This window comes from Gracilinanus agilis, chromosome 1 (genome assembly GCF_016433145.1).
Source record: "Gracilinanus agilis isolate LMUSP501 chromosome 1, AgileGrace, whole genome shotgun sequence".
Lineage (NCBI taxonomy): Eukaryota > Metazoa > Chordata > Mammalia > Didelphimorphia > Didelphidae > Gracilinanus > Gracilinanus agilis.
In genome coordinates, this window is record NC_058130.1 from 57691330 (window position 1) to 57709218 (window position 17889).

General features: G+C 44.9%; 1 protein-coding gene across 1 annotated transcript in view; it reads right to left on the reverse strand.

Moving 5' to 3' along the window:
* Window positions 1-17889, reverse strand: part of PLXND1 (plexin D1) — a 235474-nt gene that overhangs the window by 41737 nt on the left and 175848 nt on the right. Inside the window, exons 19-24 of the mRNA XM_044676038.1 lie at window positions 13278-13392; window positions 10192-10299; window positions 9616-9728; window positions 7961-8068; window positions 6340-6470; window positions 3745-3943 (exon numbers count right to left, since the gene is read on the reverse strand). Of these exons, the coding sequence (XP_044531973.1) occupies window positions 3745-3943; window positions 6340-6470; window positions 7961-8068; window positions 9616-9728; window positions 10192-10299; window positions 13278-13392 (774 nt within the window). The remainder of the gene's footprint in view (window positions 1-3744; window positions 3944-6339; window positions 6471-7960; window positions 8069-9615; window positions 9729-10191; window positions 10300-13277; window positions 13393-17889) is intronic.

A 17889-nucleotide genomic window follows, 5' to 3' on the forward strand; every position in this document is an offset into this window, starting at 1 on the left:
TAAAATGTATAAACATATATTTTATAATATAAATTTATATTTAGAAATATTATTATATAAAAGGTATAAACATATTTATAATACAAATATGTATTCAAAATGTAATATATAAAATTTATAAACATACATTTTATAATAAATATATATATTTATAAATACATTCATAAGCACATATTTCTAATGCAAATGTATGCTTATACATATAATTTATAAATATATTTTATAATATAAATGTATATTTATAAACATACTCATAAAATTCATAAGCACATATTTATAATACAAATGTATGCTTATAAATAATTTATAAACACATTTTATAATATAGATATCTATTTATAAATCTGTTTTATAATGTAATATATAAGTATAAATATCTATAATTTATAAATATAGACATATATAAACTGTGTACATAGTCTATAACTATATAATTATATATGTGACTATGTATCATTACATGCTACATTATAGTATCCCATTATGATATATGTGATATGTTATAATATAATATAGAATTATAATACAATATGTTATGGTGGGTGTTTTGTGTGACCATATGACCATTTGTACAAGTGCAGGGGAATGGCTATCTGTGGGTAGACTCTGGCAGGAATATGTACAAGGGCTCCTCTATGTGTATCTGGGTCTGTCCAACTTGGGACGTAAGTTTTTGCCTCCAAGGCAGGACGCAGATTACAAGCCGATCCCAAGGCTCTCTCTGGCTGGCCACCCCACCCTGCAGCCTTCATCACTGCCAGAGCCAACATGGATCTAATTTCAGCCAGTTTCACACCCAAACTGGGTCCCAGGGTGACAGGACTGTGTACACGAAACCTGCTGAACACATCATGTGTAACTGGACACACTACCGTGATGCCCACCCCAGGGAAGCAGCACAGCCCGTTTCAGAGCCAAGCCCAAAACTCTACTTTGCCACAAAGACCAGGAAAAGCAGCCTGGGCAATGGACCCCCAATGACCCATTTGCCAGAGCAGGAGATGTGCTTTCCTGGCTATATGGTGGATTGGAAATTAAATATTCTAAAGAACAGCTGCTTCTCTCGGCTTCTGTTTTTGAGGCGACAGGACTGTGGTACCAAAGATTCGTTTGGGGTTTGGTGTCCAGAGATCTGGGTTTGAATTCTAGCTCCAACCCTGGCTAGCTCTGCATCCCTGCATAAAGGACCACTTTTGTGAGTCTCTATTTTCTTGTTTGTAAAATGGGGATAAAAATAGTTTTTAAAAAAGGAAAATGCTTTGAGACGCTCCCCAGTCTGATCCTCAGGAGAACTGAGTTCTAGTCCAGACTCTGGGTTAACTGGTTTTGTAGCCTAAAGCAAATATCTTTCCTTCCCTGGTCCTCAGCTGTGTAAAATGAAGGAGCCAAAGCTGGAGGAGGCTGAGTGTCATTCAGGGCTACCCACAGCCCCATCATGGTCCTCAGAGCTCACTGGACCGTTAGATAGCGAAAGTGTTTCATAAACTCTTAAGCTCTCTAAGTATTTAAGTGGTTTTACTGATACTCCACAGACTGACAGCCCCAATTCCTCCCTGGTGGCTGGTGGCAGATGAGAGGCACCTCATTTATGACTCTTTGAGATGGAGTTGTATCACTTGTGAATTTTCTCCCAGTACTGATTTCATCCAATCACTCCCCAGCTCCAGAATGTAGACTAGCTCCCCAGAGCTCTGAGGCTCCAGTCCAACTTCTTTGGTCTGACATTCAAGGCTTTATGCTGTCCAGCCCCTGCCCACGCATTCAATTCCATTTTCTCCTATTCCCTTGCATGAACCCTCTCCTCTAGTGGCTGATCTCATCATGATAACAGCATGGGCCAAATCTGTGATTCCATCAGTGGAAATAATTGTTGCTAATAAAAAGTTCTGCCAATATGGACCAGCAACTGTTCTTTGGCTTACAGTACCAGAGTTTCTGTGGGCACGAGACCTCAGATGACTTGTATGTGCCAATCTGTGGCAGAGGCAGAATTGAACCCAGGTCTTCCTGACTTGAAGACTGGTCCTTTGTCCACTACATACATCGGCTCTTGTCCCACAGCATACATTGATGGCATTTACTTTCCTGCCTCTGAATTTTTGTGGGTGCTGCTCAAAGAGTTGGAAGGGGCCTCATTGGGCATCAGGGAGATCCCATGAGGCATCTCCCCTCCTCTAATAACAAGCTATCAAGTGACTGTCTAGCTTCTCCATGAACCCACTTCTCCTCGAGGTAAATCATGCCATACTGGGAAAATTCTAATCCATGGCATGTTTTTCTGGTATCTGAGCTTAAATTGGCCTCTTCTGCATCTTCCATCTATTGTTTCTGGTTATGCTCCCCAGAACCCAATAGAACAAGTCTAATCCTTCATCTATGTGACAGCTCTTTGAACCCTTAAATATAGCCATCACATTCCCCTGAGCCTTCTATTTGCCAATTGGAACATCCCTCGTACTTGTAACTAAATGTCATATAAGGGCACAAACCTAGAACCCTTCACCATGCTGGTTGCCCTCTTCTGGGCACGCCAGCCTAGCAATTAAAAAACGAACAAAAACCAAACCTTTATTTTCTATCTTAGTAATAACTCTAAGATAGAAGGGCAAAGACTAGGCAAATGGGGTTAAGTGACTTGTCCAGGGTCACACATCTAGGAAATGTCTGAGACCGGAGATCTGGTCATCCTGATTCTAAACCAAGAGTTCTATCCACTGTGCTACCTGGCTACCCCTAGTCATATCCTTCTTAAATCATGGCACCCAGAACTGACCCCAACACTCCAGATGAGGCCTGAGGAGGACAGAGACCAATAGGATGATTTGCTTCATTCTCCTAACCTGGGAATAACTTCTCTTTTCCTTTTTTTAAAAAAAATTAAATTAATTCATTTACTTGTTTATTTACCACCTCAAAGTTCCCAGGGATCTCTCTCCCTCTGTTCCCCTTCCCACACTAGAGAAGATATCATTTGACACAAAGACTTATGTATATAGAAAATTACGTCTTAATTATTTCTATTTATCCATTCTTTCTCTGGAGGTGGACCTACCCAAGTCATTTCTTCAAACAGTATCTCTGTTGCTGTATATAATGTTCTCTTGGTTCTGCTCTTTTCACCTTTCATAATTTCATGGAGTTCCTCCCATGTTTTTCCAAAATTAACCTCCTCGGCATTTCTTACAGCACAGTAGTATTCCATCCACAATCACAGGTCACAACCTGTTCAGCCATTCCCCGATGGATGGGCATCCTTATGCCCAAAGAGTTATAAAACGGTGTATACCAGCAATACCACTGTTAGGTTTGTTTCCGAAGGTGATCAGGGAAGAAGGAAAAGAATCTCTTTGTTCTAAAATATTTATAGTTGCTTCCTTTTCCTTTTCAACAATCCAAACTCTTCCCATCATTCCAGGACTCCAATCCTACCTCCTCCAAGAAGCTCCAGCCCACACTGATTTCATCCCCTCCTCTAATCTTCTTCTCCAGCACTGAGGACAGCTACCACTGTGGTCTCCCTGACCCTACTGTGAGCTCTTTAGGGGCAGGAAACCTATCTTGTAGCTTCTCTGGAACTCTCTCCAGGCACCTAGCACAGGTCCAAGCACATAAGTACCTGGGAATGGCTTCTCGAACGAGTTGGCCTGAATTAGGTCCAAAGATCTTGCCAGCTGCAGCTAAGAGAACTCAACCCACCCTCCACGGCCTTCCCCCAAGCGCTTCCATTTTGGACCCTTCCCTTACCCGCAGGTAGCTGTACATGCAGATGGACATCCAATTGGTGAGCATCTTCTCCACCACAGACTCTGTCCGGCGAAGCATCAGCTTGGGATTCTTGGAGGCAGAGGCATCGATGAGGTCCACCAGCAGGTCCTTCATGATGCTAGTGTAATATTCCAGCTTCCCATGTAGGGCGATGGTGAGCAGGGAGGCCAGGTTGCACCTGAGGGACCCAATAAGCAGTGATCAGTTATGATGCCAAGCAATGGGGACACCAAGACGAAATGTCAATAGTTTTTGCCTTCAGGCAGCTTACATTCTTTTCGAAAATTGAACATTAGTATTTTTGAATGGAATTTTATTTCTCTATTATTAATAATCTATATGTTAATATAGATAACATAATATATAGGAATGGGAAGTATTCCTATATTATATATGAATAAAAACATACATTTGTAAATATATAAAACTTATGTATTAATGTATTATATTAATATAGAATAATATGTGGTATGTAGTAATATGTAATACATGTTATTTAATTCTATTGTATTGTATATAGTATATTATAGGGAACATGTAATAATATTTTATTTAATTATTTAACAAGCATTGACATTCTCTCCTTCCACTGTGATCAATAACAGCAACAAAATAAAACCTTCCTAACAGACATTCAGAGGCGAGCAAAGCCAGTGTCTCTCATTAGCCATGGAGGAGGTGAGCCTTCACGGAGGGGAAATAACACGTATAAAAGGAAGGATAGCCAAAACACAGGGCTAAGGATTAGATCTTTGAGGTCGCTGCTATAGGGAACTCCTGGAGGAGGAAACTCTCTCTACCAGTGCAGCTTGGTACCTCCTTTGCAATCTATCTCAAGGAACTGCTTTGAGTAGAGATGCCAAACCTAAGGCCCACAATACTCCTGAATGCAGCTTGAGCCAGATTAAAATGGAATTGGGAATATTTATTTTTTTTAAATGAAAACATTAAAAAATAAGTATTCAACAAAATAAAATAAGGAGATAAAAAATAAATATAAAGCAAGAAAGCATAGATAGATGAATAGAGCATCAGGCTTGGAGTCAGGAAGAGTTATCTTCATCTTCTGGCCTCAGACTCTTACTAGTTGTGTGACTCTGGGCAAATCGCTTAACCCTGCCTCAGTTTCCTCATTTGTAAAATGAGCTGGAGAAGGAAATAGCAAAACCATTCCAGTATCTCTGCCAAGAAAACCCCAGATGGGGTCATGAAGAGTTAGACATGCCTGAAAAGAATGACTTAACAACAATATTACATTTTAAAACTAAGTTAATACGCAGCTCTTGGGGATCCTTATGAATAGATTAGTGGTGTCCATTTCTATTTGAATTTGACACCTCTGATTCAGAGCTCAGTTGACTTGCTCAGCGTGGTGTGAGAGGCTAGATTTGAACTCAGGGGCTTCTTAGCTTCAAAGCCAACTCTCTCTCTCCACCATGCCTCGGGGTATGAAATATATACATAAAGTAATGACAAAGTGATTTTGGTGGGGTGGGAGGGCATTAACAATTGTAGAAATTAAGGAAAGTCTCTTGTAGGAAGTGTCCAGGGAGCCCATGGATCTGCATTGAGGAGGGAGAGCCTTCTTGGCTTGAGACATTTGGTACAAAGGTGCAAAATGCAAGGTGGTAAAGGAAGAGCAATATGCAACATGTCAGGGATGATGGGATCCTTCAATAATGGCCTAAGGCCCTCTGTGAGCCGTGACTCTAAAACAGGATTCAGGGATTTGGCCTTCAAGGCTCTCCATGGCCCTCTGGCTCATGGAACCCAATGCTATTCAAAAACTCCTCTCCCCAGAGTTACTTCCATGATTTTTAGGTCTAGGAATTAAGAGGGGTTAAAGCCCTGGAGGAGAGTGGGGGGCAGCTAGATAGTTCAGTGGATTGAGAGCCAGGCCTAGAGATAGGAGGTCCTGGGTTCAAATCTGGCTTTAGATACTTCCTGGTTGTGTCACCTTGGGCAAGTCATTTAACCCCCATTGTCTAGCCCTTTTTTGTCTTGGAACCAATACGCTGGAAGGTAAGGGTTAAAAAAAATCTCTATGGAGCCATAGGAAGGGGATTGTATATGTATTATTATTATAATAGCTACTATTATTGGCAAAGGCAAAATAACAGTGTTACTTTTGGGGAATACAAGGAGGCATAGGAATGGAGGTTCAGGCATTCTGAGGCTTGTTGGACCTTGTGCCTTCAAAGGCAGAAGGAGCTTCAGGGTTGGGGGTCTGCTCACCGGCAGACTCAGGGAATGGGGGACAGAATTTTCAAGTTTGAAGGGATTTCGACGGCTACCCAGTGGGTCCATACTTGATAGAGACATAGGACCAGAGGGCTAGAGGTGACAGGGACCCACCTCCAGGTTATCAGCTCTAGGCTATCTGGGACTAAGTAGAATGAATCCAATCCTTCCCATCTGGGAGAACCCTTCAAATACTTGGTGACCCCCCCTTAGGTCTTCTCCTTCTCCCTTCCCAAGCCTTCTCTTCTCCAGGCGAATCATCCCCACTTTCTTCAACTTATGACATGGATTCAAGAAGAGGCAGAGAGAACCGACCCCCATAGTTGCACTGACCTGTCTCGAACGACAAAGTCCTTTTGCTGTTCCAAAGCGTGGACGAAGACAATGAGGAAATGCTTGTTGTTGAGTAAGGTGGAGAACAGGGCGATCCCTTCCTCCATATTGGGCCGGCAGCTCTCGGGGATCTGCAGAAGAAAAGGGCCCGTGGAGCCATCATGGATGGCGAAGGTCTTCCCTAGAACATCCCTCCTCTCCTCCCCAGCTCTCCTTGCTGTTGCCCACCGTTTCTTAGCTCTGGATGGCTGTCACTTATAGCCAGAACTAAATTGGGAAGGGGAGGGAGAGAAGCTGCTTTGGTGGGGTACAGTTGTGGAAGAAGGACAGCAAGCCTAGGGGGAGAGGCACAGGGTTTAGCTTCCTCCCTACCAGTAGATACCAACGTGACCACATCAGGACAAACCATATGTATTTGGGGGCTTGGAACATGGGCAAGTCCCATCAGGTTACTAAGACGGCATCCTCCATGAGTGGAATGGAAGTCTGTAATGGCTCATGGCCAAACCCTCTTTACCACAGAATCGCAGAAGACCATAGAAGTCATTTAATCCCTTTCTTTTGTTTTATAGATGAGAAACTTGGGCCAAGAGGCAGAGCTTGGGACTAGAACCCAGATTTCTTGACCCCAAACATTGTTCTTCCCTCTTTTCCCCAACCATGGGGTATTATGGGAAGGACACTGAATTTGGAATTAGAAGACCTGAATTCTGACCTGAGCTCTTCCTAGCTGTGTGATTGTGGACAAATTATTTAACCTCTCTAGGACTTAGTTTCTCCATTTGCAAACTGAGGGGTTGGAGTGGACCATCCTTGCAAATCTGTGCAATATTCTGTGACTCTAAGACCACGGGGACGACGAATACTCTCTAGTGTGTTTAAGAGGTCCAAGGCTGTGGGAAGCTGCCTCACTGAATTTTGCCACCCCTTCCCTCCCCTAGTCAGAGCCTCTTCAGTATGTGAATGACGAGCCTCTCCAGGACCCACACCCCAGTACCCTACCCACTAAGGTCGGCAATCAGGGAACTATTAGGATGCTGGGGCCAAGAGGCAAAGATACTACCATAGTACATTCCTTTGGATTCTCCTTGAGCAATGAGGCCCAGAGAGGTTAGGGATTTAATTGAGATTACACAGCTAGTACACTGGCAGGGCTGAGATTTGAATCTGATTCCACTGGCTTGGAATCCAGCGGGAGGACCCGACCCAGGGTCACGCCATATCTCTGCAGCAGTAAAAGTCTGATTGTCATTAGAAATAATCATAAGAAGTGGGCTTGCCTTAGAAGGTGATGGGTGATGCTGGCTACTGTAAGTGTGCTCTCTCACAGACTCTGAGTTTCCCCCTACCCCCAGCCCTCCCCAGGGGCCCTTCCTCTCCAAGTGTGATTGAGCATGGAGGTGAGGGGCCAGAGGGGTGAGTTCCCTGAAATCCTAGGAAGGCCCAGCTAGATAAGAAGTCCAACAGGAAGACTGAGGGACATATTTCATGCCTTTGTCTATGCCTCTGAAGTCTCTGAGGGGGACAGGAGAGGAAATAACTGTCTGAAACGGAGAGAATCTGGTCACTGGCCATGGGGCTCCCAAGGTCTCCGGGCAGTGGCTGTGTCTGGCATACTCACTTTCCACTCCCCCAATAGTAGCGGATGAGTTTCCTGGACCTGAGCTCCCCCCTGGGAGTTGAGCGGCTGAGAAGGCAGTATGTATCGCTCCTCGTAGAGGGAGGAACACTGTAAGGAAAGAAAAACCAGGGGAAGGATGGGAGGGAATCATGGAGGGGAAAGCCACCATCCAAGGAGGGGCCAAAGAATCCTCCCTCCGCCTCCATCCTCTGCTGAACCTCGGGGGCCCTGGCAGGGCCTCTCTTCCTCTGGACTGTGGCTCTGGCCAGGCCAGCTCTGAGCTCCTTAGTCCTTGGGTGGTTCCCCCGTGGCCCCTCAGCCCTGGCTGGCTTTCTCTAAGCAGAACACCAGAGCCTGAGGCTGCCCCATAGGAAGGAAGTTAGGAAGGCTTTTGTTTTTCTTAAAGGATGTGTTAGGATACAAACAACCAGAAAAACTTGGTGCTTCCTTCCACTGGTAATACTTTCCAAGCATGGGGCTGGTGGGAAGGGGGCCGTTCTGCCAGCTTAGTAAAATGAACCACCTGGAAAACTGGGAAGCGGCTGGATTGCTTTAGCGTCCCCCCAAAACGAAGGGTTAAGTTAAGAGACTCTACTGGGGAGAAGAGCCTGGGAACATCAATGGCTTTCTCCAGCAAAGCCCCAGGAGTTTTTCTGAGCTCACCTTTTACTTCCCAAAGGGAGCTGGGACAAGGCTATCATTGCCCAGGCAGGGAAGAGGGAAGACTAGCAGAAGAGGTGGCCACCCAACGGGGCCCCCAGGAACACTGGGCTCACTGATGCTCTGCAGGCAGCAGATGGGGTTGCCAAATGGACACCAGCCTGGAGGAGGGAGGACCATGGGCTGGATGCATCTCATCAACAGCCAAGCCAGGGATGTGGCCCTTTCTGGGGTGGAACACAGAAACTGGGAAAGAGTCTACCGGGGGTATTGGCCCAGAGAGCCTCCAGGTAGAAAGCAATCATCCACCCCAGGGATTTACCCTGGGCGTCGGGGTGGCTGACGGAATATCTGGAGAGGGAAGATAAGACTCATCCATCTGCCGGGGGACCGGCTGCCTTTCCCACATGTACTCCATGACTTTTTCCATTGGGGCACTGCCTGGAAAATCATGTAGTTCAGTTGCAAAAGGCTTAAGCTGGAGAGTCAGGAGAAGCAGAAGCTAGTCTGGGCTCTGCCACTAGCACATGTGCATAACCTCGGGCAAGCCACTTGACCGTTAGGCTTCTCAGATCCCTTCTCTGTCAAATGGAGCACAAAAATCAGTCCTGTGCTCAGGATCACAGGTTAGAGATTTAGATTTGGAGAGGAAATGGACTTCAGAGACCAGCTGGTCCAGATGATTTCATTTATGCAGAAGATGAAACTGCTTTTCTTTCATCGTCATTTCAACAGCCCTGTAGAGGTAGTATGTGAGTCATTACATTCATTTTTATGTCCATTTGAGGGATGAGAATACTGAGGCTCAGAAAAATGAGGTCATCCAGTTCAGGCATGGCAGAGCCAGGACTAGGCAGAACCCATGTCCCTTCCCCACTCTCAGTCCTGCATTCTTTGTATTGCACCATAGGGTAGGCAACAATGAGTGTGTTTAAGATTATGCATTGTTGGGGGCCTCAGTGAGGGCTCAGGCTCTGAACAGAGATGGTTCTGACCTTGGGGAAGAAAGTGCGAGTCACAAAGTGCTTGTATTCCAGGAAAGGGATGCCCTGGCTTCGGTTCAGCTCCTTGGTCAGGTCCGTCATGTCTGTCTGCAGTTCAGCAAAGCCTGTTGGTCAGGAAGCCCAGGAGAGCCATGAGCCATATGCCCTCTTGTGATGTTTTCATCCTACCCAGCTAGGGCTGCCTTAGGCTTCTTCCCATGCAACACCTCCAAGTCAGCCGAGATATATGGGGTAGAGAAACTTATTTTCCAGGGATGGTACCATCAGAGATCAAGCAACAGTCTCTGAACAGTTGTGCTCCCCGTCTACTCAGGTATTCCAGGCTGGGAACAGGTCAGCCCTTGGGCATGAGGCTGATTGTACTATTAATACTTTTTCAAATCATCTGGAATTGTAGACCTGAATGATCCAGTCTGACTCCCTCCATTTAAAGAGGAAATGACTGGCTCAAGGTCATATAGACCTAGAACTCGGGACTCCTAACTTCCAAACCATTGTTCTTTCTATTACACCCCGAATCCTGGGGTCCCAATGACCTGGAAGTATCCCCTGCCCAGTCTCCATCACCTTTCCGGATTTCTTCACGGATCTGGGATTCCATTTCTTCCATCTGCAGTAAAGTTTTCTGCCAGTATCGCTCAGCTCTGCGGCTCTTGGTACAAAAAACAAACAGCCCTGGGGGAAGAGAAGGAAAGAGGATTGGGGTCAGCCAGGAGTCCCTGGCTGTTTACTCTGGGATCCTTTGTATGGAGCATGAGACCCTTCGCTAACAAGTCTCATCTGTCTCTAGGACTCAGGCTTGGGAAGGGGGAATTCCTCTTCCTACAGAGAATCTGGGAATATTAAAATAATCAGCACCATCGCTCTCATTCCTACCCATCCTCAGAGGTCCTGCACAAGTCTACTTTTTGTATGAAGCCTTCTATGATCCCCCGGCCCATGTGGAGCTCCACGTTTATGGATCGTATTAGCCGTACCATTTACTTGGCACTTAGTTAATAATATAGACTGCCAAGTATGGTTATTTCTGTGTTTGTCTGGAATGTGTGTCTGTGCATGTTGTATATATGTGTATGTATGTGTATATTCATGTACGTGTGCATGAGCGTGTATATATGTGCTCTGTGTGTGGTCTCGGCAGTTAAGTGTAGGCTCCTTGAGGGTAGAGGCTAATGCCATCTTCTTCCTCTTTTTCTTCCTCCTCCTTCTTCTCCTTTTCCTTCTTCTCCTTCTTCTCCTCATCTTCCTTCTTCTCCTTCTCTCCTTCTCCTTCTCTTCCTCCTCCTCCTTCTCCTCCTCCTTCTCTTCCTCCTTCTCCTTTTTCTCCTCCTCCTTCTTCTCCTCATCCTCATCCTCCTTCTCCTTCTCCTACTCCTTCTCCATCTCCTCCTCCTTTTCCTTCTCCTTCTTCTTCACCTCCTCCCTCTCCTCTGCCTCCTTCTTTGTTTTTTTTTGGCAGGGGGAGGAGATTTTAATATATTTATGGAAAATTACATCTTAATCAATCAACAAACATTTATTAAGCACTCACTAAGTGTCAGGCTTGTGCTAAATTCTGTGATACAAAGAAAAACAGAAACATAAAAAAGTCCCTGCCCTCAGGGAACTAACATTCTAATGGAGGAGGCGATGTGGATATAAACAGGTATAGAAAAGAGACACAGAAGGTAGATAGAGAACATGATCTTAGAGGGAAAGGAGAAATTAGTGAAGGGGCGAATCAGAGTCATTAGGAAAAGTCTTTGGGGGGATGTCAACTCTCTTATGGACAGGTGAAGAGTAGACAGAAACACTATATGGGGGTGCTGCTAAGAAACAAGCAGGATTTGCTGTAAAGGCGAATTCCCTCAGGAGTTGACATCCCTCTAGCAGTACTAATGAATTCTGTCACATTTAGTCTAGGAAATGAAGGTAATTGATTATCAGGGCAAGAAATATTCTTGAGTATTAGGTATTATTTCTAACATTTCTTCCATAGTGCCTTATACAAATTAGTTCTTCATAAATATTTGTTAATTGAGTGATAAAATAATACTCTACATAGAATATACACTACCAGAAAATTTATTTTTCCCTATAACATTCTTTGCACCATGAGCTTCTCTGCTCATGAACCATCAGTGACTCCCTACTGCCCCCAGGAGAAAGTCTGAAGTTCTCTGCCTGGCATCCCAAGTCTTCTACCATCTGGACCTCATTTACCTATCCAATAACACATTGGAAGGGACCATTGAGTCTAACTTCCTTGGTTTTAAGATGAGAAAACTGAGGACCTAAGGTGTTGAGTGAGCTAGTCTAAGGTTATAAGGGAAAGCTGGAACTGAACCTAGATTTCCTGACTTCTACAATACTCTTTTTCTTTTTTAAACCTTTACCTTCCATCTTAGAATCAATACTATGTAGGGGTTCTAAGGCAGAAGAGTGGCAAGGGGGATAAAGTGACTTGCTCAGGGTCTAAGAATTGTCTAAGGCCAGATTTGAACCCAGGACATCCTGTCTGCAGATCTGGCTCTCAATCCACTGAGCTATCCAGCTGTCCCCTTATAATACTCTTTCTACAAGATCATCCACAGTTATTGAGAATTTGCTGATGGCCTCGCAACTACTCCCTATTTGCATTCCACAAGTGGAATCCAGTTTAAGTAATGGTGGCTTGAGTCACCAAGGTGACTGCCGGCTGTGGTCAGACACCAGTGAGGAGGAAAGCATAAAGCCAAGAATGTGGTCCATACGTCTGGACGGGGCCTTAGAGCCTGGTCATCTATGTGTGCATTGGCTCATTGGGCAGCTCTGCAATGGAGAAAACACCAGCGCATTTGAACTAAAAGTAGGAGTAATAATAATCACATTTCTCTAGCTTTGTCATTTACAAAGAACTGAGGCTCATAGATTGAGTTCTGGGAAGGACCTTTGGAATCACCAAGTCCAACTCTCATTTTCTGAATAAGGAAACTGAGGTTAAGTGATTTGCCAGGGTCACAGAAACAGTAAATGACTGAGGCAGGATTTGAACTTGGATCTTCTTGACTTGAAGTCTAGATCACTAATCCATTGTACTACTTAAGCTCTCACACAGCACCCCAGTGAGCTAGGATAGCACCTGTATTATTATCCTTTCTTGGTATATAGGGAAACTGAGTCCCAGGGGTTAAAGGACTTATCTAGAGTCACATTGCTAGTAACAGCAGAGCCAGATCTTTTGACCCCAAGGCCAGAGCTTTCTCCATTCATTGCACCAATTTGATAACTTTGAATCCCTAAATAACAGTCTGGTAGCCTCCTGCACCTAGAGGCCAGGCTGTGCTGACCCTTTCCCAGTGATGATCTGGGATGGGATACAAATGTGGCAAGTGTCTGGGGAAATCTGGCTCAGATGCTTTTGTGTCCAATTGTAAATAGCCCTTCCTGGCTTCAGGGCTGCTTGGAGCCATGCAGTGGTTTGAGATGAACTGGGGGGAGGGTCACGAGGGTCAGTGGGACGTGGGGCGATCCGGGGTGAGGGAGGAAGGGGGAGTGTAAGGTGGAGGTGGCAGTGAGGGATGGGGAGAGTGCCACCTGCCCCATCCCCATCCCAGCGTGAAATGGTTGTGTCTGAGTGTGCTCCCAAGGAGGGAGGACAGACCCGAGGACCCCCGGCCCCTCACCCTACTTACCCACGATGGACAGGAGGAGCAGGACGCTACAGATGACAACGGAGACGGTGATGGCTGTCTCGCTCCCGCCCAGCTGCAGGGTGGCGATGGTCTGGTTGAAATTCCCAACCTGGATCTGAGCAGAGGGAGGAAGGGAAACATGAGAACCCCACAGCGGAGGAAAGGGGCGCTGGGAAGGGTCTGGAGAGCATTAGCCCAGGTGGGAAGCTGCCGCTGGTACAACGCTCAGTCGCAAAGTCTCAGAGCTGGAAGAATCATGGGTCCCTGGGGCAGTCTGGCGAGGCCCACGAGACCCTTCTCAGAATAATGCTTCTAAATACACCCAAGATTACAAAGGAAAAGTTACATTCTAATAAAATCATCCAAGTGTCTATTTTTAAAAGTTCACAGACCTTAGATTATATACTCCTTTCTGTTCTAGAAAAGGCCCAGAGGGGAAGTGATTCGACTGAGGGCACACTGCAAATTGAGGGCTCAAACTCAGCCCTCCCCATTCCCCATCCAAGAGCTATTTGTCCCTACTCTCTCCACCTCCCCCATCCAAGCCCTGCCCATCCTTCCACAATGATAATCCAAAATTCGAGAAGCCTTAACAAAATGCTGTGCGTCCACCGGCTCTGAAACTCATGCCAAATATCGGACGCAGGCAAAGCAGTGGTTCTGGGGGTGGCAGAGTGTAGGGGACGGCCTAGTCCTGTGACTTTGTTGGTTTGGGGAACCTCCCTGTAAGAAAATTCACTGTGCCAATGTAGAATGACAAGCACCCTCCCTGCAAATTACAGTCTCTTCAAAAAATCATTTAAATTTATTTTCCGATCCAAAATCTTCCCCTCCTACCTTCCCTTCCTCCTCCCACTGAGAAGGCAAGAAAAAATGGAACCTGCTACAAATATATCGTCTATCAAAACAAATTCCTGCATTAGCCATGTCCAAGATAAAAACAAGCTTCAGTCTGCCCGGGGTCCATTATCCTGAGTCTATCTGGAGGTGAAAAGCCTGGTTAATCAAGAGTCCCCTGGAATGGTTCCATCGCTCATATGCCCTACAGTCTTAGAGAGGTGCACCAATGGCCAACAGAGCCAGGTTTTGAACTCATACCCTTCTGACTCCAAGGCCATCTCTGTACCCACGATGCTTCCCCATTTTACAGATGGGCAAACTGAGACACAGAAAGGTTAAGGTTTCTTGCCAAAGCTTACCCAGAGAGTAAGTGATCAAGATAAAATTTGAAATAGAATTCTCCTCATTTCAAATCCATTTTGTACTGTAGGTAGCTGCGTGGCACAGTTTTGGAGTTAGAAAGTACTGAGTTCAAAGGCTGTAAGACCCTCGGTAAGTCACTCAACCTCTGTCTTAGCTTAACTCAACTGTACAATGGGGATAATAATAGAACCCAGGGTCCTGTTGTGTGGATCAAATGAGATGATATATGTAAAGAGCTTGCAAGGCTTGAAGTGCTCTCCGAAAGCTAGCAATAATTATTATTACTACTGTTATTGTCACAGCTGTGCCCAGTTCAAGTTCCACCTCTCCAAGAGGCTTTCCCAGAGTTCCTCCAAACATAGGGATCTCACCTCTTTCTGTATTATTGAACCTTATTCTTGCTGCTTCATGCGCAGACCATAAACACTCTGAGGGCAGGAGCTCTGTCTCCTCCTGTCTCCCCCACAAGGCTAGCAAAGCATCTCTCAATAGAAACACAACTAATTACTTCCTACGAGGGGTATTCAGGCTGTTACTAGACCAGGGAGATGGGGACACAGAAAAGCTTAATGATTCACTGAGAGCAGGACGCAGCATACAATCGGTGCTCCAAACATGCTGATGTTTCCCACCTTCCCACCTTCTTCTTGGTTGACTAGTCATAGAGTCTCTTGGTCAAGATTCTGCAGCCACTAGCTTCCAAAAGCATATACTTCCTCTCATTTAACCAGTATCCATGTAGAATTCCATGTCCAGCATTCTGTCAACAGTGATTAAACTCCTTGTGTATACACGGTCCTAGGTGAGGTACTTTCTAGCCAGTGTTGTCCAGCTTCAGGGCTCTATCTGCTTCCATAAGGAGGGCTCAATTATAGTGGATGGAGCTGGAATGAGTTTCAAAAATCACTCAAGTCAACCCTCTAATTGTACACATGAGGAAACTAGCCCAGAGAGAAGTGACTTATCCAAGGTTATTAAAAAAAAAAATTAAAACTCTTACTTTCCGTCTTAGAATCAATACTGTGTATGGGTTCCAAGTCAGAAAAGCAGTAAAGGCTAGGGATTGGGGGTTTAAGTGGCTTATCCAGGGTCACACAGCAGAGAAATGTCAGAAACCAGATTTGAACCCAGGATTTCTATCTCTAGGTCTGACTCTCAAACACTTGAACCATGTAGCTGCCCCTCTGAGCTACATAGTTGCCTCTCCAGGGTCACTTTTAAGATTAAGAATCTTTGGGGAAGGCAGTGCCAAGTGTCTGGAGAAGAAGCAATGCCCCTACAGGCATGCGTGGTGCACATGCCATCTCCTCCATTAGACTAATCTCTCTAGAGGCAGGGATTGTTTGATTTTTGCCTTTGTATCCCCCAGGGCTTAACATAGCACCTGGCACACAGGAAGTGATTAATAACTTTTTGTTGGCTAGACTACCTAGCCATCACGCATATCTTCCCGGGCTCTTTAAAGCCTCATCACTGAGAGTTCCCCTGATGCTGGTGATGGAGAGTGTGCTCAGGTGTTGAGTTCTGGATCCAAGGTGTGCTTGCGACAGAGCAACAGGGTGTATCAGTGAGGAACAGAACACAGATTCATCAACTTTCTGAGTGTGTGTATGTGTGGGTGTTGTTTTCTACAAGCAAACTGTGTCAAAGAGAAAAGGCGTTTGGGTGTGGATCCTCGGAGCTCGTTACTCACAAGAGTGTCCTAGGACCAGGCTGGGGCAGGTGATGTCTGCCTGTGTAGGCTGGCTGGAGATACTTTTGGGTCCTGGCTCTTGTGTGCTGATGTTCATGGAATAATGGCCATACTTTGAAACTATAAATATCTGTATGTAATGCTTAATAGCACTGGTATTACCTGTACCAGTCTTCTTACTGAAAGGAAAGAATCTGAATTGCAAAATGTCAGATGGTAATTGTCAAAAATTATTTCTACATGTAATTGAAAAAAATAAAAAAAGTTTAAAAAAGAAACTATAAATATTTGATTGGTCCAGATCTGAGTCCCTACTAGTCTCTGAATAAGAAAAGGGAGTATTTGGGGGGTAGGGGGGAACCAAAAGGCCAGAAGCTACATGGGAGAGCCTCTGGGTCTATGTCAGAAGGACACATTGGTGGGATTCCAAATCAAGTCCTCCTAAATCTAACACTGCTTTTGCCCTTTTTTTTGGGGGGGGGGGAGCTATATCTGTGATTTCATTGTTAGAGGGAATGCCTGGTAAGGAAACTCCCTCTATCAGTGTAGGCTGCTGCTTGTTTTGTCATGTATATCCTCGGAAAGTTGCCTAAAGCACCACAAGCCTTGGAACTTCAGCCCTGGAGAGGGGAGATTCTGGTCTTTGCAAAGATTGAGGGGTTAGGCAAGGGATGCTAGTTTTGGCAACTGGATCCAAGCCTTCTAGTCAAGGGTTCTGTGTGCCTAAACAAACAAGCAGCTCCCTCTCTCTGACTGGCTGGGGCAGCTTTCCAGATAGGATCTGATTCACTCTTTCACTCTCCCACTGGGAGCAGACTATTCCCCAGATTCCCTTGGTAACATGACAGCTCCTCAGAGAAATGCCTTGTCTTGTTTTCTTCTCTAAGAGACAAATTGATCCAAGAGGGCCAGAGAGACTTAGGCTGGCTCGCCACAGGTAGGAGCCCATTTCCTCAATTCCTGAAGCCTCCCACCTTCTTATTCAAGCCTCCTGACTCTCTCCAGCTTTCATGGGGCTTTCCTTCCTCTGTCTTGCTGGGTGCCTACATCACTTATTCCAAGCATTATTCATCTGGTGGCTCTTTGCAAATTATTTGCTAATTATTTAAAGAAGGGTCCATTGGTCCAACTCCTTCATTTTACAGATGAGGAAACTCAGACCTAGGTCTCTGGGTCAGTGAGTAGCAGAACTGGAATAAGAACCCAGGTCTCCTGGTTCCCAGGCCAGAATCTTTTCCACTATATTCTCTAATCAGGCCATTTACTTCTTGGGGGCATGGGCCAGATTTTATTTTTTCTCTTACAGTAGAAAGAACACAAGATTTAGGACCAAGGAGCTGGGTTCAGGGCTCATCTCAATCAATCAATCAGTCAATCAACATTGATTGACTGCCTACTATGTGCCAGACACTGGGCTAAGCCACTTACTAACCAGACAACTTGGAACAAGTCATTTCTCTTCTCTCAAGTTTCAATCACTTCCCATCTTTAAATGCATGAATAATAATAGCTGATGTTTACAGAGCTTGAAGGTTTCCAAAGTGAGATACATACATATATAATTACATATAATATATATTATATATTTCATTTGAGCCTCACAACATATAATAATTATATGGAAAAATATAACTATTATATAATAAACATAACTATTAAGTATGATACATATCGCTATATAGGGCTACAGTTATATATATTACTCTATACATATAC